General features: G+C 41.6%; 1 protein-coding gene across 1 annotated transcript; it reads right to left on the reverse strand.

Annotated features, from left to right (window-relative positions):
* Positions 1-539: 539 nt before the first annotated feature.
* On the reverse strand, positions 540-12415 carry LOC131918870 (vascular non-inflammatory molecule 3). Its single transcript, XM_059273034.1, has 7 exons — positions 12179-12415; positions 11937-12067; positions 7588-7780; positions 5434-5725; positions 3876-4246; positions 2479-2652; positions 540-718 (listed from the first exon to the last, which is right to left on the reverse strand). The coding sequence occupies exons 1-7, from the start codon at positions 12389-12391 to the stop codon at positions 560-562; spliced, it is 1533 nt and encodes a 510-aa protein (XP_059129017.1). The 5' UTR covers positions 12392-12415; the 3' UTR covers positions 540-559.
* Between the last annotated feature and the right edge of the window lie 12469 nt (positions 12416-24884).

Here is a 24884-nt window from a genome sequence, read left to right on the forward strand (position 1 = left end):
ATGTGCATCCCCGATCTATGGTAGCCTGTTTTCATTTGCTAATAGCACAGTATTGTATATTGGGTACATTACAAAGAAAATAGATTGACATTGGCTCACAGTTCTAGTTCAAAGACAAGGGTCCTCATCTGGTAATATTCTTTTTAGCAACAGAGTCTCAAAGTAGTGTAAGACATCACATGATAGGAAACAGTGCTGCTGTGTGCTACACACACACACACCCCACACACACCTTCACATTTATAAAGCCACACTATTCAACCATGAGTCTCCACCCTAGTTATTTAGATAATCTTCATCTTTCCCTAAAAGCTCACTTCTAAAAACTGTGGCTGAATGAAGTGGCCCACTCTCTTAATACTTCATGATAGAAATTAAATTTGATAGTGCATTTTGGAGGGAACGAACCATATCCAAGCCATAGCATACCAACTGCTTTTTATTTTATTCTTTTGTTTCTTCATTTGGTTTGCCCTTTCAACAGCTTACATTGTATCTTCTAATCAAATACTACAGATGCTTGCCCCCTCTTTCATTTATGCCCCCTCTCTTTGCCAAGCTAATCCTGACAGTCCCCAGTGAAGGGGTTCCTTTGTAATTTCCCAGGTCCCTGCCCTAAGCGTGGAGGGTCCTTCTCGAACATTCTTCCATATAGGGCCATCACTAAGACAGGCAAAGGGACTCCACCTCGGCTTCTGAGACGTCCATCTCTTGAAACCTGAGGAAAGATAGCAAAGGATTAACTCCAATACCAAGCTCAGTTTCCACCAACATCTCCTTTTAGAAACATCCTTCCAAAAGCAGCATTGGGTGGTATAAAGCACACACGGTTTGGTGGCAGAAGACTCAGCTTTCTGACTTTGGTCTAATTATAGAGGGATGGGTTGAAAATGTAGCAAATAATCTCTTTTAAAACTCATGAACCACTACACAACTATTGTTAGCATGAAAACAACTTCTCAACACTCCCATGAAGTAAGCTCCATATGCAGTGTTCCTAACCTAACTGAACTCAGGGTATTGTGCATGCTAGACAAAGCCTCTACCCGTGATCTGTATTCTGACCTCTTTAAAACACACTATTACTTTTTCAACACACTTATTGGTCTTGTGTGTGAGTGTTTGACCAGCATGCACGTCTGCTCACTATGTGCATGCTTGGTGCCTGTGGAGGTCAGAAGAGACTGTTGAACACAGATCCCTTAGAACTGGATTTACTGATTAGCATGAGCCACCATGTGGATATTAAGAATCAAACCCAGGTTCTCTGCAAGAGCAACAAGTGCTTTAAACCACTAAGCCATGTTTCCAGCTTAATTTTTATTTTATGTATACAAATGTTTTGCCTGCACATATGTATTTGCACCATATGCATGCAATGTCTGAGAAGGTCAGAAGAGGGCATCAGTTTCTAGAAAAGGAGTTACTGACAGAGTTGTAACTGGTCATGTGCATGCTGGGAGTCAATCTTGATCCTCTCGAAGACTAGAAAATGCTCTTAACAGCCAAGCCATCCCTTCAGCCAGCTCGTGTGTGTGTGTGTGTGTGTGTGTGTGTGTGTGTGTGTGTGTGTGTGTGTGTGTGTTTACACATATAGCTCTGTGTGTGTGTGTGTATATATGTGTGTATATACACATATATGGTTTTTTTGAGACAGGGTCTCTCTGTGTAGTCCTGACTGTCCTGAAACTAGCTGTGCCTACCAAGTTGGCCTCAAACTCACAGTGACCCACCTGCCTCTGCCTCCAGAGTACTGGGATTACATTTTTAAATTTTTATTTTGAGACTAGATCTCACAAAATTGTCAGTTCAGACTGGCCTTCGATGCACTTTGTAGCCTCTGCAGGCCTTGGACTTTTGTCCATTTTACCTCAGTCTCCTAAGTAGTTTAGAACGCAGGCGGCTCCACCAGGCCCAGCTTTGTGCTATTTAATGAACTATGCTTAATTTGAATCTTCTACATTATACAAAGGGCTATTAGCAATCTGTATTCTAATTCCCTTCGCATTTTTACAGAACAATTCATCCCAAGTTGTCTATTACAGGATAAATACAGTCGGCAACTACAGCTTGCTCTGTTTCACAGTATCTCTCATAGACTGCAGAGGGCAATAGTTCAGTACTGCCCCTTGACCCTTCCTTCCTTCCTTCCTTCCTTCCTTCCTTCCTTCCTTCCTTCCTCCCTCCCTCCCTCCCTCTCTCTCTTTCTCTCTTCCTTCCTTTCTTTCTTTCTTTTTCTTTTTCTTTTTCAGTTTTGTTTTGTTTTTTGAGACAGAGTCTGTGTAGCCCTGGCTGTCCTGGAACTCACTCTGTAGACCATGCTGCCCCCTAACTCGCAAAGGCTGGCCTGCCTCTGCCTCCTGAGTGCTGGAATTAAAGGCATGAACCACCACTGCCCAGCCCTTTATTTCAAACATCATGATTATGTTCCTCTACTTCATCTACTCAAAGAAATTTGTCCACTTGGAGGCTTCCTACTTCATAATATCTTTCCAGGGCCAGCTGACTCCCACTTAGGACAAGCTGAGGAAAAACGTAGTTCGTCCCAAAGGTGCCACTGAGAGAGAATTCTTCAAACTTGGTGAAAGCTGACCCCACAGGTTCCCCACAAGTTTTTAAGTTTGTGGTTTGACACTTCAGCAATGTGCATATCTGTGTAAAGGGGGGAAAGGAAAAAATAGTCATAATTCAGTTTCAAATAATAGAGTTTCCATTTAAACTATCACAACTTGTTAAATTTTATGTCAAATTTAGTGGGACAAGATTATTACTCTTTTTTGTTTGTTTGTTTGGTTGGGTTTTTTTTTGTTTTTGTTTTTCAAGACAGGGTTTCTCTGTGTAGCCGTGGCTGAACTGGAACTCATTCTGTCGACCAGGCTGGCTTCAGACTCAGAGATTTACCTGCCTTTGCTTCCCAAGTGATGGAATTAAGATGTTTGCCACCACCACCCTGCAATTATTACACTTTTAATAAAGGCAAATGTGATCGAATTTTAAAGGTCAGTGCTCTAGATAATTCTAATTTGGATTATATTCTAAGTCATTTGCTTTGGTTAAATTTTTCCTTTAACTCGGTTATGCAGCCAGATGCTACACTGGGTCACAAATTAATTTAGACCCCCGTTGAAGATAGTTTGCAAAACATTTCTCTAAAGTAACAAGAGGATGCATAGACATCGCAGCCTTTTAAACCTGAACTTGCCTGCAGAGAACTCCTCAATCTGCTTTATGCCTTTCACCTTGTAGCCAAGAAAAAGAATTTGTTCTGGCCAAAAAAAAGAAGAAGAAGAAGAGCAAATTAAATGTTCCGTGGCTGCAAATAAATCTGATAAATGCGACACTACATATTTACATATGTCTGGATACAAACTAACTGAATTTAATTCAATTTTGAAGGAAAAGCTATGATACCTGGGCTGATTATTTCATATTTAATTATTTGTGGACTTGACACAGGTAGGGTCAGCTGGAACGAGGAACTTCCATTGAGGACATGCCTCCATCAGATTGTCTGTAGGGCAAGTCTGAGGGGGCATTTTCTCCACTAATGATTATTTATGCGGGAGGGCCCAGCCCACTATGGGTGATGCCACCCCTGGGCGGGGGCTCTTGGGTTGTATGAGAAAAAAGGCTGAACAAGCCCACAGGGAACAAGCCAGTAAGCAACATTCCTCCATGGGCTCTGTTTTAGTTCCTGCCTTGAGTTCCTGCCCTGACTTCCCTCGGTGATGGACTTGGTGATCTCCACAGTAAGCCAATTAAGTCCTTTCCCCTTTAAGTTACTTTTATTCAAGGTCTTAACCACAGTAATAAAAACCAACGACTTAGAATAAAACATAGTCATCCGGTCATCCTAACACATTCAAGCATTCTACCTGTAAGTAGTATTGGCCTTCCACTGTGTGCAGTCCATCAAAGGCACCCAGGACGTAGGCCTCATCCATTCGTTTCTCTGACATCTTGTAAGTCAGGTAACAACACAGGTCCTTTTGGCAAACTGTGACATTTCCAGTGCTTCCAGAAAGCTCGGTGAAGCTGAACTCATCAAAATAAAGCATCCCTGGGAAGTCTGCCTGCTCTGATGAGAATGGCTTGATACTTCTGGCATAAGCACTCCAGTCTACTTCTGCAGCGGGGGTGGACTGGCGGGGCCGAGACTTCAGTTCTGATAACAGTAGCTGACCGCTGTCTGTCTCCATGTCGTAGTGGTACACGCCAACAGCCTCTGGGCTGTAGATCCCACTCCCTGTGGCCAACATAGAGAAACACAAGTATTGCTTCCAAACTTTTACTGGTGACAAAGAGAACATTCCCGTGAGAAACTAAACGGAATGTTATTAAAGCACAATGCATTTTTAGAAGACGTTATTGGAAATTCAGTCTGACTCTGCTTTCTGCATAAGGTACTGAAATGATCATTTAAAGATTTTACTTTTTAAATCTTTTTTAAAAAAATGTTTCTCTGCTGGGTGGTGGTGGCACATGCCTTTAATCCCAGCACTAGGAGACAGAGACAGGCGGATCTCTGAGTTCAAGGCCAGCCTAGTCTATAGAGTGAGATCCAGGACAGGCACCAAAACTACACAGAGAAACTCTGTCTCGGGGGGAAAAAAAAAAGAAAACAAAAAACAAAAAACAGAAAGTTTCTTCTTTAAACCAATTTAACAAGAAAATGAGAAATTCTCTGAAATGTGAAGAATAATTTCAGCTCTCTGGTGATCTAATTAATGGATTCGGGTTTGAAGTTTACCATAATTTGCCATAGTGGAAATCAGTCAAGAGGGAGTCAAGTATTACTCTTAGTGAGGATACTACCAAGAGTAAACTCTAAAACCAATTTGGCTTAGTTATTCTGTCATTTCAAGATTTATAGCAGTACTACTAATAGGTGGTTGGCTGGGACTTCCCTTAGGTCTAGCATTGACCTGTTTGTTGTTTTTTTGTTGTGTTTTTTTTCTTTAGTAACTTTGGTTGTGAGCCTAACCTCTTTTAGCTGAGCCATCTCTCCAGCCACCACCAACTACATGACTTGACCTCTTTATAACTTCAATTTTCCCTCTTGAAGATCGAGATAATATTTGCTTCCTTTCCTTACCGTAATAAAGCTCCTCAAGCAGAAGCCTATGCTACTAGCCAGGCACGGCAGCGAATGTTTGTAATCCCAGCCATCGGGAGGCTGAAGCAGAAGGATCATAAACTTAAGGCCTGCCTGGGCTGTACAGAAAGATCCAGTCTCAAAAATAAAACAATTGATTTCCTGTCCCCAGACGATAAACATGTAAATAAATAAATCAAACCTTAAGAAGAAATCCCATAGTATTATTAATTTTATGGTAGTGAAGTTAGAAAGAAAAGTCTGGTTTGAAAAATCAATGAGGAGTCCTTCCCCAAGACTGTCATTGCCACTTGATGGCTGGATGACTGGCCAGTTACCTGTCATGTGCATTGTGGTGTTGTGGGTGTTTGCAGCGAGCAGGTTGACTCCCATGGCTCTGGCCCAAGCTGAATGGAATGGGACGGCTGAAAGGAGAGGCAGAGTGTTGTACCATGCCGCAGGGTAGAGAACACTGTCAACTTGAAAGTCCTTCACCGTCACCACAGCAGGGTCGTAAGAAAAAATGTCAAAGCAAGTGAAGACACCAAACCTCCCGAAGGGAGTGTCAAAGGTCACCAACTCTGAATCTTTGGGGAAATCAAACTGAATCTCTGGTTCGAAAAGATTGTACTGTCCAAGACAAGCAGAGAAGGGAGAAACTAGTGAAGAACGAGTTTGCCGATAGAGGTGGTCAATACCCACAAAATCTTTTCTTCCATGTGTGTCGGTGTGCGTATGGTTTGCAAAGATTTGCAAACATCGTGCCAATCATTCCATCTCTCTGTGAGTTTCCACACCGTGACATTAATCAAAACGCATTATTTTTAAGCATCAGTGAACAAATAAAATCAAATGACATCTAAGATGTGATATTTCTACCTTTAAAACTGCAGAATGAAAAATGTTCACATTATTTTTAATGATTTGGCAGTATCTATGTGAAAGCACGTACATGTGAGTGTGGGTACCAACGGATCAGAAGAGGCTTTAGGTCCTCCAGAACTGAAGTGACAAGCAGCTGTGGGTTACCCAAGATGGATGCTGGGAATTGAACTAAGGACCTCTGTAAAAGCAGTGTGTACTCTTGAGCTGAACCATCTATCTAGCCCACAGACCAGATGAACTCTTGGAGTCTCATAATTTTAAAACTGTTTCCACTGTGTTCTTTAAACATGAACAGCAAGCACTCCCTGTGCGAGGTGTAGCATGTGTGAATACAACAAACTTCATCACGTTTACTGTGGCATTTACATCAATTAAATGAAGTTGACTTAAAGTTGTTTTCTACTTTGGAGTTGCTAAGTCTTGATACTTACTAAGCTATTAGTAATCTTATTTTTTTTCTGTCTGATTGTTGATTCCAAGTTGTAAGCATTGTATTGATGGCAGCCATGGGGGCAGGGGTGTGTGTCGGGGAATACTGAAGATCACTGAAGTTTCACAGCTCTTTGTTCCCGGTATTTGTCACATCATTATTATTATTATTATTATTATTATTATTATTATTATTATTACTATTATTATTATTGGTTTTTTGAGACAGGGTTACATCATCATTATTCTTGTCAGGCACCCGAATGCATCTTCCATTAGTATGGTCTCTCCTGAACCCTGACTAATTAACTCCTGCTCAGGAGCAGAGCACTTATTCAGCTGAGTCTTCACTTGGTCTGATGCATGAGTTAGTGCAGCCTGGCATCAGCTACCCCACATGCCCGTGTTCCTGAGACTCTCTTGCTCCTCCACCCACCTCCTTTGTGATATTGTGTCCTGCATAGAATAGTCAATGGGTCAGGATGGGCCTGTGATCAGCTGGAATGAAAGAGTGAGGAGACCATTGCAGAGTGTCTACGTAACAGAAATGCATGTTTCTGTGGACTTTGTTCATAAAGATAAAAATTTTGTGTTGTGCTGTTATGGCCACGTGGCTGCTAAAAGGACATATATCCTGAGCAAAAGCTGTTAGTAAGACCTAGAGGGGTGAATCATATCTCTGAGAAATGGACTGACTACTCCTGGAATGAGATCTACCTTTTCTGTGATAAGTATTCTTTTCAGTTATACAAACAAGGATAATTCCTTTTTTTTAAGAACCAGTTTCTGTTGGAGTTTTTGTTGCATAGTAGTCAAAAAGTTATGTTGAAATAAACAGTAACTTGGTATTAAAGAATAACAAATTACATACCCCAAACCCTCTGATACTAACTCAAATATGAAGCAACATTTCCCCTTCTTTCTCAAAAGATATTCAGTCTTTGTGAGTCTATTATCACATCCATTTTGACATTTTGCTATATTCTACTTTATGATTAATTCACACAGAGAATCCTTAACTGGTATACAAATAAATGAAATTGTCTTTTCAACTAGAAATGGTAATGATTATGAGGTGTTTCTGTACCAGTTACATCTCTAGTATTAAAAAAAACAAATATATATATCACAGACAACAGAAATAAACCAAGTTTAGCAAAGGCATAGGTAATTCTTACCTTATGGTATCGGGCTGTTAGCCTACCCTCAGAATCAAATACCACATTGGTGTTATATTGATAACGGCCATCCAGAGGACATTGAGGGTCAGTAGCATTACATGGCTTCTTGTCCCCAATATTTGCCACAACATAGATAGAGTTATCCTTGGCAAGGCAGCTGAGTCTCTCCTGCACTGGTGTGTAGCCAAACCTAATTCAACAAAATATCAAAAAAGTGATACTATAGTTTGCCATTTCCTATAATGCCACAGCTCTAGGTCAAGAATCAGGAGAAAAGAATTTAAAACTCACATGCAGACTGGGGAGATGGTTTAGTCAGGAAAACACTTCCAAGTGTGAGGACCTGAGTTCAGATCCCGGAACCTGTGTAAATGCCAGGCACAGCATCATACGCCTGTAATCTTAGCAATAGAAAGATGGGAGACGGAGACTGACAGACCTGTGGAAGCTTGGGAGCCAGCTCGTCTGCCCTATGTGGCAGAGTTCCAGGCCAATGAGAGACCCTATCTTAAACAGTAGTAGACAGTAACTGCACACTACCTACATCCAACATTGTCCTCTGACCTCCAAATACACACTGCGTGCTCACATGTGCACACACACACACAGAGATGACATGTATATACCCACATGTATATACACACACACAGAGATGACTTACCCACATGTATATACATGAGCACAAAAGAAAAATAAAAGTTGTTATGTGCAACATAGTGTTTGTCTTTATGGTTACTAGTGTCCTCTAAAGTTCCAGGTGGCCCAGGATGGAAGCCTAGAGAAGACTGAAGGGAAAATAATACTCTTTCTTAGAGGGGGAAGAGAAGCTGTGCACGGGTTTGAAATGCAGCAAAACCCTTTATGAGAAGGGCCTCATCTGTAACCCCAGCTAGAATATTACAAACTTGTGGCTATAAACTGTGGTTGAAAACAAAGTACCAAGTGGCAGAAAATGGTTGGTCCTGTGCAGGTCATCTTCTACGGGGAGCAAATGCAGCATTGTGCAGTGGGGATGTAAACAAATAGACAGTACATGGGCATGGCTCAATTTTCCCATCCAACAAATCAGCTTTCTTTCTATCTTAGAAGGTTCTCATGGAGAATAGCACACATCATGAAATAGTCTTTGTGTTTATCCTAGAAATAGGAAGGGAATGTGGTGAGGTGACATACATAGGGCTTCAATTATTTGAATGTCTCTCGTGTGAGGGATATATGCTGTGAATAAAAATGTACTCAACAAGACAGATCAGAGGCCAAAGTCATAAGGAGGAGGATTTCACAGACTACCTTTCATGAATAAATATATTTGTTAGTCATTATAATTTTCAGTATAATGTAGTATACTGTGCAAATGGCTGTGATATATATATATATATATATATATATATATATATGCATTTGTTCATGTGTGTGGGTGTAGGTGTAGGTGCACTTGTGGGTGTGGGTGCACATATGTACATGTGTGGAATCAGAAGACCACCCTGGATGCCATTCTATAGCATGAATCTTAAGTGTCTTATTAGTAAAAACAAACCTGGAGCTAGGTATTGGGGTGAATGCTGAAAGATCAGAGAAACAGAACCAGCCACAGCTACCTCACCTCGCCAGCTTTTCTGCAGATCCTGTTTCCTCAAACCAGAAGCCTCTGAGTCCTCATCCAAATAGATCTCAGCTGAACTGCTGCTAGAAGCCTAAAAGTTTAACCAGGCTCTAGTTCCTGGTTCTCATGCCTTATATACCTTTCTGCTTCCTGTCATCACTTCCTGGGATTAAAGGCATGTGTCACCATGCCTGGCTGTTTCCAGTGTGGCTTTGAACTCACAGAGATCCAGATGGATTTCTGCCTCCTGAATGCTAAGATTAAAGATGTATGTGCCACCATTTTCTGGCCTCTATATCTAGTGGCTGTTCTGTTCTCTGACCCCAGATAAGTTTATTAGGGTGCACAATATATTGGGGAACACACTATCACCACACCATTCCTCAGTCACTTTCCCCGTCCCTGCCTCTTCTCACACAGTGTCTCTCTTTGGCCCAGGATTTCACCAAGTAAGAAAGCTAAGCTGACTGGCCAGCAAATTCTAGGAATTTGAATGATTCTGCTTCCCAACTTGCCATTGCCAAAATTTCAAGTGTGTGTTACTCTTCCCAATTTTTTAAGTAGGTTCTGGGGATCAAATTCAGGCTTTCACACTATCTTGGCATGCACTTTATGGGCTGAGCCCACTCCCCAGCCCGCAAATGGCTTTCTTTAATTCCACTTAACCTAATTACTAATTATGCAGCCTTAACTCTCCCTTTCTTCTCATAGTTAATATGCAGATAGTGACACCTACTGTCATTAGTGAGAGATTTAATACACATAGCACACCAGATACAGCTCTCGGAATTCAGTAAAAGCACAATGCGTAGCCGACACCTCTTATAGATTTCTGTAATTGTGAGGAGACGAGTAGAACAGTGACATGCGCATGCTTGTGTATGTGTGCATGTGTGCTCAATTGTGTGTAAGTGCACACATGTGGGAAGGTGCATGTACGTATGTGTGGGTGTCCAGGTGGATGTCCAAAATCGATGCTGTATGTCTTCCCTGATCATTCTCACAGAATCTTCAGCAAACACAGTTTGTCAGTCTCTACTAGTGTAACTAGCTAAGGTTTCCTGGGATTCCCCCATTCTGCCTCCCAAGTATTGGCCGACAGGTGGACAGGTGGCCCTCATGTCTGCTGGATTTCACATAGGTTCTGGGGATCAAGTTCTCACATTTAATTGGTAAGTGCTTTATCCACTGAGCCATCTCCTCAATAGTTCCATTTTATTATTGTTGTTTTGCTTTGTTCTCAATAGAGTTTTACAATGTAGCCCAGGATGCCTTTAACCTCATGAAGCAATTCCTCCCACCTCAGATTCCTGAGTGCTGGGATATAGTGCTAGATGCAGCTTGATTTCCCCATTTTATCTCACAAAACTGAATATCTATCGTTGAAATCATTAGTGTTAAAATGAGCCATTTACTATCCCAACTTAGCAGAATTCACATAAGCATAACTACCAGATTTATGAGCATCTTCTCCCAGGAGAGTAAGCTCTAGTGGCACTATCCCATGAAGCATATTTCAATATAAGCCTCTAGAAGTACAGCAAGTAACAATTGCTTCCTGACCTAGGGAAAGCCCTTGACAAGATGACACTGAGTCACTATTCCAATGCTTTCTGGACACACAGGCCAGGTAACATTTAAAAACACTTTCCCAAAGGCGGAAGTCTCTGATTGAGGCTTGATTTACATATCAGGGCTCAAGTATGGGAGCACTGTACTTATTTTCCAGGTGATGTCATGTGGCAAGAATTATTTAAAAAGCTCCTTCTTGTAGGCAATAAATATGAGTCTGAGCAGGTGCGTGCAGATATAAAATTAGCAACTAAAAGCACTTTTCAAATTTCTCCACTTAAAGAAACTACCTGTGAACTATGCTACAAGGTAAATAATTATGCCTAAAATAATCTATTTCATCGTTCTTTTAAAAGCGTATGTAATTACACATAACACACACACACACACACACACACACACACACACACATATTCTCAAGAAAGTTGTGCCTAAACCACAGCTATTAATAAGTGCTAAAGATCTCTCTAAGGACAAGAGTTCAGAGTAGTTCCCAGTTTCTCCTGTCAAGATGTCACGTGACATGAGACGTTCAAGGGGAAGCTGCAGGCTAAGATTTCACACACACAATTTCATTTGGCACTCTCCTCTCCTCCATAAGGGAAATAGAGATGCGATTTCATTGCCTTTGTTTTATAGGTAAAGAAAGGGACAGAATGACAAGCATTTGTGCTATGTACCCTGTACCACTCAGCTGGGAGGTAGTAAGATGGGGACTCAGAAAGAGAGCGTCCTGTCTGAAGCCCCATGGACTACTGTGAAATCCTGGTGACAGCACAGCTTTAGAAACACAGGCTCATTGATCTTTTCACTATTCTCATGAAGGAGGCAGGTGCTCCTGGGTCAACTGACTGACTTAGACTTGAAGGAACAGGTTCCAGAGACAACATTCTCGCTTGGCTGAAACTCAGTTGAACATACTTGTTGGAAACAGTGTGTTCATATGCTAGATTTTAACAAGAACTGCAGCAAGTAACAAATCAAGCATTATTATCTGAAGTCATTCACCAGATGGAAGACACGTTGAGTAGTACACTGTGAAACTTTAAAGTCCAATGCCACTGACTGTCTAACCATTCAAAAAATGGCAAATCAAGCATGGTGACTTTGCTATTCTACCTCATCAGAACCTCTTTGTTGAAAGAGTCGTTACCCTTTGGTATAATCTTACCTCTTAGGGTCTCTACAGGGAATCCAGTTCACTTCAGGGTTCGGTATATCTTCCAGGTAGGGGTAAATGGTCTCCCTGGTGAAAACCCAACCATAGATTCCATCTTCTGGGGTCACGATGATATGTGCACCCTGCTCAAAGTAAGTATGGAAAGAAAACGTTTCTCATAATTTCTAAATACCCATGTCCTTGTCTAGTTACAAATTTATATACCATCCCAGACATGAACAAAAGAGTAATACCTGCTCAGCTGCCAGCTTGATTGCTTTCTCCAAAACATCTATGTTCTTGTTCATCAGGAGCAAAGCCTCTTCTGCCGAAACAGGTGTTTCTGTTTTGTTTGGCAATATAACAGCATGCTCATATACAGCAGCAATAAACGTATCCAGTGCACCCACAGCCTGGGCAAAGAGGGCAAAACTCACAACACATTTAGGAAAATATAATGGAACCATAGCTAAAATTTAGTGATCTTTGAAAAACAAAAGGTTCTTCTGCCATATATCAATGGAAAAATATTCAGACTAAAGTCCTGCCTACACCCAGCTACATTTGTCTCCCTATGAATATATTATGCAACACAGCATTGAGAAAAGCAGTTGTGCAAGACTGGAAGCCAGAAGTACGTAATTGCATGCATGTGGTTTTCCAGCAACTGTTGACATTGCTCAGAAGCCAACTCATCTCTAAAAGAGATATTACTGAACCAGCCAGATGAGTGCACCCAAAACACACTGGTCAAATTCTTATTTGGTGCATTTTTAAATAAAATATATTTTACTAGTACACCATCATTTCCAATATTAGAGTCAATATTGGGGTGTTCAAAAGACAGCTCTCACATCAACAATTACTGGGGGGTTTATACTCATGGCTGTAACAGTGAAAAAAACAGTATAAGAAAAGCTCCAGGCTTTTTTTCTAAACTTACTTTATTTTACTTGTGTAGGTGTTTTGCCTCTATGTGTGTATTGTACCATGTCTGTGACCGGAGCCCAGGAAGTTCAGAAGAAAGTGATAGATCCCCTGGAACTGAAGTTTCAGGTTGTTATGAGCCGACATGAGGATACTGGAAACTAAACCCACGTCCTCTGAAAGAACAAGTGCTCCTATTAAGCCATTTCTCCGTCGCTTACATTTTTTTAATCACTTGAGAATTTCATGCAAGCCTATAACATGTCTTTTCATGTCCAGCCAACACTACTTACTGTAGTGATGTTCACTACTTCTGGCTTTTATGCTCTTTCCATCCCCTCTTACACAATCATCCCATAGCTCTGGGGAGGTGAGTGATATAGATGTCTCATTTAGAAGTGAGCACTCCTCTCTCTCTCTCTCTCTCTCTCTCTCTCTCTCTCTCTCTCTCTCTCTCTCTCTCTCTCTCTCTCATTCTCTGCGTGTCAACCAGTTGTAGGTCACTGTATTAATCACCATCTACTATAAAAAAAAATGAAAGGAAGGAATAAGGAAGGAAGGAAAGCGAAAATGAAGAAGAAGCTTCTCAGATGAAGGTTGAGAGATGTACTAACCTATAGGTAAGAACTTAGGGCACAGTTGATTATTATGTCCATTTAGAAGAATAATAGTATTGAATTCTCTTTCTAGGGTCTATAACCTAGCTAGGTATGGTGACTTGAATGAGAAAGCCCCCCTCCCAGAGGCTCATGTCATACTTGGTCCCTAGTTAGTAGTGCTTGTTTGGTGAGGCTTTGGAGGTATGACCTTGTTGGAAGAAGTATGTCACTAGTTGTAGCTGGAGAGTTTCTCTGCAGCTCCTGCAAAGCCCCGCCAGTCCTGGAGCCCACTTATAAAATAAACATACAGACGCTTATATTATTTAAACTGTTTGGCCATTAGCTCAGGCCTATCATTGTCTAGCTCTTACTCTTACATTTAGCCCATTTTTATTAATCTATACTTTGCCACGTGGCTCATGGCTTACTGGTACCTTATATCTTTCTTGTCCTGGCAGTGGCTGCAGGCAATCTGTTCCTTCCCTTCCTGTTCCCTTAATTCTCCTCTCTGTTAGTCCTGCCTATACTTCCTGTCTGGCTACTGGCCAATCAGTGTTTTATTTATTAACATATTTGCCATCCAGAACACCCCACAGCAACTAGTAGTGGGGTTTGAGGGTAAAAGACTCACACCATTTCTGGTTTATGCTTGAAGTTCAAGATTGAGCGCTCAGCAAACCCTTCGAGGCACTATGCCTGTTGCTTGCTGCCATGTTTCTCTGGCGTGACGGACTCTTATCTCTCTGACACCACAAGCTAAATAAACCTGTCCTTATTTTTGTAAATTGCCTTGGTTGAGGTGTTTTATCCCAGCAATAGAAAAGTTACTAATACATCAGCCATGGGATTTGGGCCCAGTTAACAGTACCAGGCAAGAGTTCTGTCTTATGAACTAGGCTTTAAATCCAACCAGGAAGTGTTTGGTTTCTCCCATAACATTTATGCCATTATTTTACTGGTGGCATATCTTGCCAGGCCAGGTCCTACTATAGTTCACAGGTCTCACAGCTGAATAAGATTGTTAAACACTTTTGTCTCCCTGTAGTATATTCTGGCACCGTATAAGCTAGCCATTAGAGACAAAGATACTAGGTTAGTCCCACCCTAATTCTCCATGTCCTATGACTTAAGTATGTGGTATCATCAGCAATATGGGTCTTGCCATCACATTCTGGAAGGCAACCAAGAGCCATCCCCATTGACCAACAATTCACAAAGAGGAAATCCAAACTTGTCACTGGGCTATCATTGAATAATCTATGGCGTCTGGGAAAGGCATTATTTTATTCTCCATTAGAAGGTAATTCCATTTAAACCCCTTTTACATATTAGAAGCTCCTGTTTTGACTGAGTTTACAAAATTACAAAAGAAAACAGCAATTACCTTGGGCTCACAGGTATATAAAAATGTTGGGCTCACTCATTCATGAAAGAAGCATACAAGCTGAGGCATGAACAGGCACAAGTTTTGCATCATTGGCAGATATTAGCCAGAATAATGGCTGATGTTTCTCTCTTAAAATATCTACACCATAGTCCGAAACATTGAAAGTTTAGCTGGACACCACATAAGTCTTAGATTTTGGCACCATCATTGATGACAAGTACCCTTGGGTTGAATGTCTAGGCATCTCTGGTACATGCCTAATTGGGAAGAAGTTACATGCAGAAATCAGAGGATTTAAGACTTCAGCATCAAGTACTGTCTTCATCTTTATAAAATCTGCTGACTTTAGTGAAGTCCTCTTCTATTCCATGACCCAAAAGTCCACCTTCAGGATGTCATTTCTTTGTGTCTTTAAACAAGCTGCATAATTTAAATGTATTATATATGTATATTAGTAATGTCCTCATTTCAGCTACTGACTTAAATAGTCATGTGTCATCCTGTTGTCCCTCTATTCCTGTATCTAATATGTAAGATTTCTCTTAAACATTTCCTCCTAATTCATCATGCTACGTTAGCTGTCAATCTCCTATTTCCCCCTCTGGAGACTATTGTTCCTTCTACACATATCACCAGAAAATTTCCCTCCAAAACATAGCTCCCATGTCACCCAGACTTCAAAACACCCAGAGTTTCTGTTATTTCAAGCATCAGTTCCACAAATGTGCTACTTTACTTTATTTAGGCTGCCGCAACAAAATACTAAAGCGTTAATAATCAATAGAAATTTGTCTCTCATAGTTCTAGAAGTTGGGAAGTCTGAGACCAATGTAGCAGAAGTTCGTGATTTTTGTGAGACTTCATTCGCTGATTTCATGAACCACCGTTGCCTTGCTGTGTTCTTGTTTGATGGAAGGAATAAGGGAACCCTCTGAGGTCTCTATTGTAAAGGTGACAATTCCATTGATGAGGACTCCACCTTCATGATCACCATAAGTCCCCACTCCGCATACAATCACCTTGACCTTGAAGAGTCTACCTAAGAATGGAAGGAACAGAAAACTTCCAGTTCATTCTGCACTCCATGATCCCTGAGGAATAAGCAAGTTGGTATTTCAAGGTATTCAGCTAAATATTTATTAAGTTACAAGATAATTGTCGTGTTTATTAGAGAAAAACTTAGATGTATTTATCAAACTTATAGACAGTGGAGTTTAGGATAAGGCAACCTAAATGCCGCCGCCGCCGCCGCCGCCGCCGCCGCTGTTAGAAAATACTAAGGACTTCAGAGAACGGCTCAGTGTGTAAAGCTGCACACATGTTAGCATGAGGAGTTGAGTTTGGATGTCCAGAACCCATGTAAGCCAGATGCTCTAACACAGACCTGTAACCTGTCACTCCTGTGAAGAACGGAAAGTGGAAACAGCAAGTTTGGGGCCAGCAAGTCTGGTGTACACATCAGCCACCCACACCCATGCTCATATACAACACACACACACACACACACACACACACACACACACACACACTCACTCACTCACTCACTCACTCACCTACTCTCACAAAGAAAATAATGAGTGGTGCATAGTTAACACACACAAAAATCTTAAGATGATAACACGTTTAAAATTGGGGGAATGCTGACTTTTTCGACTTATGTACAAGAATGTCCAGAATTCATTTCTATGGCTTGCTTAGCATATGTTCTCTTCAGTGATATCACAGCATACTATATCCAGGGAGCACTACCCACATCGCTCTACATGGGTGATTTTAAGCCCATTCTCCATGGAAGGTCCCTGGCCTGACTTGTGTGCATTCCAGGTTCTCTTTACAGTTATCCCAAACCCACCCCAGTCAGAAGTGGTATTTTCAAACTCTTTTTTTCTGAAATATTTTTTTTGAGGCAGGGTTTCTCTGTGTAGCCCTGGCTGCCCTGGAACTCACTCTGTAGATAAGGCTGGCCACAAACTCATAGAGATCCACTTGCCTTTGCCTCCCAAGCACTGGGATTAAAGGCATGTGTGATGACTGCCCGGCCTGAAATATTTTCTGTAAAAACATCACTTTTCATTGTAATGTATGCATATGTTTAATTATATGCTTAAGGTGTCCATGTCAGAGCATGCACGAAGAAGTGAGAGGAAAGCTTTGTGGAGTTGGTTCTACACATTCACCTTTAGTAGGTTTGGAGGATTGAGCTCAGGCCGCCAGGGTTTGTACCTCAAGTGCCTTTATCCTCTGTCATAGTCATCTTGACAGCCCCTCTGAACCCTTACAACTTTTTTCGTGTTGACTATCTCCCATAACTTGATGTTGTAGTGGCCTTTAATTTAAATGGTTTACTGATGCATAATTTGTTGATGCACATCTTGTCTTCTCAAAGAGATTAAGGTAGGAAAAACAGAATGTCTATGTGATTTGGTAGCCTGGAAGTTCAGCTCCCAAGCTACTACCCAGGGTCACTCAGGGAATGATTCTCAAGGGTGAGGAGTTAGAAAAAGGGTTTTTTTGTGGGGCGTTTAGCCACCAACCCCACAGTTCCCCCAGAGTTTTCTTGAGTGCGAGCAGCAGGAAATATTAGATAGAAGGATTTAGATTATGGAGATAAACAGATAGAAAATAAAGGATAGCCTCTAGAGGGCCTGGAACCTATTCCAATGAGCCCTGAGTGTCTCTGCCCTAAGGCATTTATAGAAACACCAAGGGGTGGAGCAAAAGACCTCCCCCGCACCCCTGCCCCCAGCACAGCCAAGTGCAGACCATCTCAGACACCTGCACTCAGGCCCTTGGTCCAATCATCCTCTCTATGCAGACCTGCTGGGTAAAGCCAGGAGGAACCTGAAAAGGAGCTCCCACAGTTGTTATCTATAATAAGTTCACACACGTGCTGTTTGGGTCATGCTCTTTATTCTTCTCTTAAATCTCTTGCTCTAATTTTCTCTAGTTCTCTAGTTCTAAATCTTTAGTTCCAATTTTCTCTATTTCCAATTCTCTTTAGTTCCAATTTCCTCTAACCTCCTCTGCTCCAACTCTCTATAGCTTACATACACATTCAACAGCAAAGTTGTTTGTAATAAAATAAAAACTACAAGGGTTGTATCTGAGGGGGGTGAGTAACCATGGCAACACCCAACTTCAAAGTCCCTTGTGTACAAATTGTGAGCTGAAGCTGGGGGACACAGTGCCTGGTGAGACAAGATGCTGGGGGATAGGTCTTCATCAGCCAGACTTGGCAAGCAAAGAGTTTTTTAGGTTGCTTTGCATTAATAACCTTGGTTAGACACCTGCTGTTCTAACCGTGTGCATATCTTAACTTATGATCCATTTACCAAAACATTCAGTCTAGTTTGAAACTGCTCTGAGGTTTCAAATAGGGAGATGTATATATATACATCTTGTCATAGACTGGGGAGAAATTGTTGTTTTCTATGTTTGTTTGAGTTGAAGGAACAAAGCAGGCTTTTAAATGCCTTACAGTCCTCGTGGGACAATAGGTCTAGTTATGAAGCATATCCTAGTATATTTCCCATAGATCAAAATTATACAGCTTAATGAGAAGTCATCTTCCTGACCATCTATAGATATATGTGCCCATAAGATTGAGAAGCAATCATGAGATTACATATACACTTCATATGAAATTAGTGCAGGTATTGGGGAGATACCACAGCTGTTTCTGCACATGTGAAATTACAAATAGGAGCAACAGTTTCCAGAGTTGGTGGTCCTGCAAGCCTTGCATGAATGGGATTCTCCTCCATCAGAGAATCATTGAATCTTCTGGTGGGTTGACATCTGAATTATCAGTTGCTATAAGCTGTATTTGTGTCATGGCCAGCAACAGCTCATGACAATGTGCAAAATAACCAAACTAGATTTGATGTTTCCTATGTTATAGGCATCCTGCTCAACCGCCTAGCACACCAGTGATATTTGAATATGCATATTTAGAACATTCTTCCTCATATTCAGATGGGTTATAAGTCTCTTCGTGAGCATTCTGCAGTTTAAAACACCAACTTCAGCCAGGTGTGGTGGTGCTCACCTGCAATCACAGCACTTGAGTAGAGGAAGGTGAATCAGCTGTTCAAGCCGTTCTGGGTTACATAAAATCGTATCTTAAAAACAAACAGGGTCAGGTGATAATTCAATAGTAAAAGTGCTTGCTTGCTCAGGAAGTCTGAGAGCCTGAATGTCATCTCCAGGGCCCAGAAAAAAGTAGGAGACAGCTAACTCCATGAAGTTGTCCTTTGGCCTACATGGGCCATGTCTTGAGCATAGTAGCACTTACATACACAGAACACACACACATTCGTTCTCTCTCTCTCTCTTTCTCTCTCTCTCTCTCTCTCTCTCTCTCTCTCTCTGTCTCTCTCTCTCTCTCTCTCTCTCTCTCTCTCTCTCTCTCTCTCTCTCTCTCTCTCTCTCTCTCACACACACACACACACACACACACACACACACACACACACTAATAAGTTGGGGTTTTTTTTGCAGGTCACATAGAAATATTTATGCAAATAACTCATTTGCTTATATGACATTTGTTTTGAATTAACAAACTTACATTCTTGCAAATGGTTTTAGGGAAATCCCAAGAGGGCCTGTGTGCTCCTGAAATCTTCTACATGTGTATCCACCAAGGGAGGGAATATATGTGCTCCTATTATTGGAGAAGAAGCCAGGACTTCTACATGGAGGTCAACAGTCTGTTGATCCCACATGTCCCTCTCCTTCTTAGTCTCTCTTCCTTTCCTTCTTTTTTTTTATTATTAAGAGATTTTCTATTCATTCTACATATCAACCACAGATTCCCCTGTCCTCCCTCCTTTTTAAAATTAAAAACAAAACCAAAGAAACTTCAATCTTGTTTCCATCTTACAGATTATTAGATAATTCAAAAATTATATAGTCTTTTTGTTTTGGTTTGGTTAGTTGGTTGAGACTGGGTCTCATTTTCCACAGTTTAGCTCACTATATAGCCAAGGATGACCTTGAACTCCTGAGTCTCCTGCCTCCATTCCCTGAGTACTGGGATTACAGGTGTATGTCACCACTTCCAGCCAAGTTTTTGTTATTTGTAGCCATAACATCTTTATAAGTTCCCTAAGGACAGAGGCCAGCTTTCAGTTCAGCTGCTCATGTGGAATTGTGCACTACACAAGAGCCCTGATTCCTATTTTGCTAACTGCTTATTTTTGACCTGGTTTTAAATTGAATTCTTTCATTTGCATAAGAGTTGATTTAAGGTAGAAAGATTTTCTTTTAAGATTTAAATCTGATTACAGAATTACTAATACTGGTTTTTCCTTCAAGGGTTCTTTCAGATGTTCATCTGATTTAGGGAAACTTACAAATTTTGGAAATGTGTGTCTCTTTGCCCTTTGGCTTGATTCTATGTTTCAAAGCCCTCCTGCGTCTTTCAAACTTTTCCACTGGGTATATCTTCTCTCAGGGCCTTCTGTCTTTATACCCTGAAATGATATCCATAAATCCACTCCAGAAGTAATATCTAAGGATCGCTTCCAAATTAAAAAAAAAAAACCCTGCATTTTAAATTTCATGTTGAGGGCTGGAGGGATAGCTCAGCCATTAAAGGCTAGGCTCACAACCAAAAATATAAATTTCATGTTGAAATTCTAACTTGTTTTGCCTCACCTGACCTTCTAATAAAATCAGAGGAAAAGGTATGGGAATTTCCCTGCATTTTCCCCCTCTCATTCCAAGAAATGTTTCACTATCTATCATGTTGAAACCAATAGACACTCAAAATAAATATTTTGTTACCCAGCAAGTAAATAATCCCTTTACTTCCTGTATTAGGAGCCAGGACTGTCCACAGAGATTACTTGAAATAACATTTTACACATAATCTCAAGGACAGTTTGGATTATCATAATGTTGGGAAATTTAAGGTTTTAAGTTTTGTGCTAAAATAAATGTAGATGTTCTTTTAAATGAAGAGCTAGAGATATTGCTCAGTGGTGGAGAACTGTTTAGTATGCAGGAGGCCATTTGGTTTGATTCCCAACATCATCAAAATGTGTGTGTGTGTGTGTGTGTGTGTGTGTGTGTGTGTGTGTGTTTACAAGTCTCCCTCTCCATGTATATGTGAGTGTAAGATGAGTATGTCTCTGTGAATGTGTGTATGTGTGTCTAAGAGAAATTTTAAGAAGGGAGGAGAAACTTCAGAATAAAATCATTGTTGGCACTCTCCAAGCCTTCCTTTCTCAGATTCATTATGAGATCTCTTATTCACTCCCATGATTCTTTTTGCTAATCTTTTTTTGTATATTTCATGCTTCTATTGGCATATATTAATTACATATATTGAGCCTCACTGTGACATGCTAACACATACATGCATATATTTAGATCATGTGATCACCCTCCCTGTGTTACCTCCTTCTGTGTTACCCGCTACTGTGACATGCTAACACATACATGCATGTATTTAGATCATATGATCACCCTCCCCGTTACCCCCTCCTGTCTCCCTCCCACTTCCACTGATCCCTTTCATTTTCTCATCTAATTACCTTCAGCTCATCATTTCCTTTCACATCTTCTGTTTTCATTCTTTCCTGATTTCTTTTTTTTTTAATTTTTATTTTGCAATACAATTCAGTTCTACATATCAGCCACAGATTCCCTTGTTCTTCCCCCTCCCGCCCCCTGCACCTTCCCCCCAGCCCGCCCCCCATTCCAATCTCCTCCAGGGCAAAGCCTTCCCCACAGACTGAGATCAACCTGGTGGACTCAGTCCAGGTAGGTCCAGTCCCCTCCTCCCAGGCAAAGCCAAGCGATCCTGCATAGGCCCCAGGTTTCAAACAGCCGACTCATGCAATGAGCACAGGACCCGGTCCCACTGCCTGGATGCCTCCCAAACAGATCAGGCCAATCAACTGTCTCACCCACTCAGAGGGCCTGATCCAGTTGGTGACCCCTCAGCCATTGGTTCATATTTCATGTGTTTCGGTTCGTTTGGCTATTTGTCCCTGTGCTTTATCCAACCTTGGTCTCAACAATTCTCGCTCATATAAACCCTCCTCATTCTCGCTAATTGGACTCCCAGAGATCCACCCGGGGCCTAGTCATGGATCTCTGCATCCAGATCCCTCAGTAGTTGGATGAGGTTTCTAGCACGACAATTAGGGTGTTTGGCCATCCCATCACCAGAGTAGGTCAGTTCCGGCTGTCTCTCAACCATTGCCAGCAGTCTGTTGTGGGGGTATCTTTGTGGATTTCTATGGGCCTCTCTAGCACTTTGCTTCTTCCTATTCTCATGTGGTCTTCATTTACCATGGTCTCCTATTCCTTGTTCTCCCTCTCTGTTGTTGATCCAGCTGGGATCTCCCACTCCCCCAAGCTCTCTTTCCCTCGACCCTCGCCCTTCACTACCCCCACTCATGTCCAGGCTATTCATGTAGATCTCATTCCATTTCTCTGTCATTGGGCGATCCCCGTGTCTTTCTTGGGGTCCTGTTTTTCAGGTAGCCTCCATGGTGATGTGAGTAGCAGTCCAGTCATCCTTGTTCCACATCTAGTATCCTGCTATGAGTGAGTACATACCATGTTTGTCTTTCTGAGTCTGGGTTACCTCACTCAGGATGATTTTTTCTAGATCCATCCATTTGCCTGCAAACCTCATGATGTCATTGTTTTTCTCTGCTGAGTAGTATTCCATTGTGTATATGTACCACATTTTGTTTATCCATTCTTCAGTTGAAGGGCATCTAGGTTGTTTCCATGTTCTGGCTATTACAAACAATGCTGTTCTCCAGAATATATAAGGAACTCAAGAAATTAGACATCAAAATGCCCAACAGTCCAATTAAGAAATGGGCTATAGAACTAAACAGAGAATTCTCAACAGAGGAAACTCAAATGGCTGAAAGACATTTAAGGAATTGCTCAACATCCCTAATCATCAGGGAAATGCAAATCAAAACAACTCTGAGATACCACCTTACGCCTGTCAGAATGGCTGAGATAAAAAACACTGAAGACACCTTATGCTGGAGAGGATGTGAAGCTAGGGGAACTCTCCTCCACTGCTGGTGGGAATGCAAGCTTGTACAACCACTTTGGAAATCAATATGGCGCTTTCTTAGAAAATTGGGAATCCATCTCCCCCAAGATCCAGCTATACCACTCTTGGGCTTATACCCAAGGAATGCTCAACCACACCACAAGAGCACTTGTTCAGCTGATTTCTTTTTTATGTGTGTGTAAGTGTATGCCGCAGTGCTTACACGAAGGTCAGAGGTCAACTTTTGGAGTCTTCGCTGTCCTTCTACCGTGTGGCTCCCAGGGATCAAACTCAGGTTGCCAAGCTTGGCACAGGCTCTTTTACCCACCGACCCAACTTACCAGACTCTTTTGTTATTTGATCCAGTGAATTTCATTGTTTTTGGTTGTTTTGTTTTCTTTTTTGTTTTTCAGGAGCATGGGTACCTTACCTACACCATTGGGGGGGGTGTGTCTTTCTCCCCTGTAACTATTAGCTGCCTATAGATCCTGGGGAAAAAGGGACTCTTGTGAGTCTCAGTTTCTTCCATGACAGCCTCGATGGGCCCAATCATATCTCCTGTGACTTTAAGAGTTCAAGCCGGGCATAGGGGTGCACCTTTAATCCCAGTACTTGAGAGGCAGGGGCAGAAGGATCTCTGTGAGTTTGAGGCCAGCCTGGTCTACAGAGTGAGTTCCAGGACAGCCAGGGCTACACAGAGAAACCCCGTCCCAAAACCAAACTAACAAAAGAGTACAGCAGTCATGTCTCAACTGGAGACAGTGTTCCACAATGGTTCACTGCATGCTCCTACGTTTACATCCTCTTCACCTTCTCTGAGCTGTGGGTGGAGTTGTACAGATGCCCCACTTCTGGCTAAAAATTCAACAGTCACTTATTATTAGCATTTTAATCAATCATAAGTCTCTACTGTTACTGCTGCTTACTCTAAAAAGAAGTTTCTCCAACCAAAGCTGGCAGTAGCACCAATCTATGGGGATAAACAGTTATTTAGAGCCAATTTAATCAGTACATCATTTCCACTTAGCAACAGCTGTTCTTTTCTCACTAGGAACTATTACTTCTCCAGGCATGGGCTTCTTTTTCTTTTTCTTAAAGATTTATTTATGTATTACGTATACAGCATGTATGACGGCAGGCCAGAAGAGGGCACCAGATCTCATTACAGATGGTTGTGAGCCACCATGTGGTTGCTGGGAATTGAACTCAGGCCCTCTGGAAGAGCAGTCAGTGCTCTTAACCTCTGAGCCATCTCTCCAGCCCCAGGCATCGGCTTCTGAACAGGTTTATGGTACCAGACAGGAATTGTCGCCTGTGGAGTAGACCCCAATTCCAGGAAGAAAGCCTTGGTGGATCCCCTAACAGGTTTGCCACTAGTGCATCAGCACATTTCCTTTATTCTTACAGGGTCTCTCCATCAACCTCTCTGATTGCTTTCCTCCTTCCCTGACCTCATACAGTACTGTAAACCATTCAAGTCCCTTTGAGCCCCGCTTTCATTATTTAAGATTCTTTCCACGTGTTTATCCAGCCAATGAAATCAGAGGTCCCATTTTTACCCTTCCTGTACTTTAGTAAAACCATTCTTCTTGCTGTATTTTAGCATTATCAGTATGGCTTTGAACTAGGAGTCTTCATTAAGTCTTGCCCTCCTGACTCAACGCTCTGACCTCTCCAGTTCTGGTCACTGTTCCCTTCTCTGAATTCCTGGCTCGTGATCCATAGCCACCAGGGTGGTGGTTTTCAGCTCTTATTCTACTCACTCCGACATCTAATCTCTAAAGTATTTTGGGGAGATGTCTTGATCATCAAGGTTACGCATCTTACACACTGATCAGTCACAATGCTGAGGAAACTATGTCAAGATTCTGACTCCATCTGATGACACAGCCACCTGAAGACACAGGGTTAGAGAAAACAAGGCTGTTACACTGGAAACTGGTTAAGACTTTCAGGGGTAGGGGAAAGTGTTAACACAGCATCTCGCACTACAGACCAAGCTGGCTTTAAAT

This window comes from Peromyscus eremicus, chromosome 8b (assembly GCF_949786415.1).
Source record: "Peromyscus eremicus chromosome 8b, PerEre_H2_v1, whole genome shotgun sequence".
Classification (NCBI taxonomy): Eukaryota; Metazoa; Chordata; class Mammalia; order Rodentia; family Cricetidae; genus Peromyscus; species Peromyscus eremicus.

Bases quoted from the DNA above. Each gene is read 5' to 3' on its own strand.
- LOC131918870 (XM_059273034.1), bottom strand. From the start codon at position 12,391: ATGGTTCCATTATATTTTCCTAAATGTGTTGTGAGTTTTGCCCTCTTT. The intron at 7,781-11,936 runs GTAAGATTATAC...TTGTTGAATTAG, and splicing joins CCCTGTAGAGACCCTAAGAG to GTTTGGCTACACACCAGTGC. The intron at 5,726-7,587 runs GTAAGAATTACC...TGTCTTGGACAG, and splicing joins TAACAGCCCGATACCATAAG to TACAATCTTTTCGAACCAGA.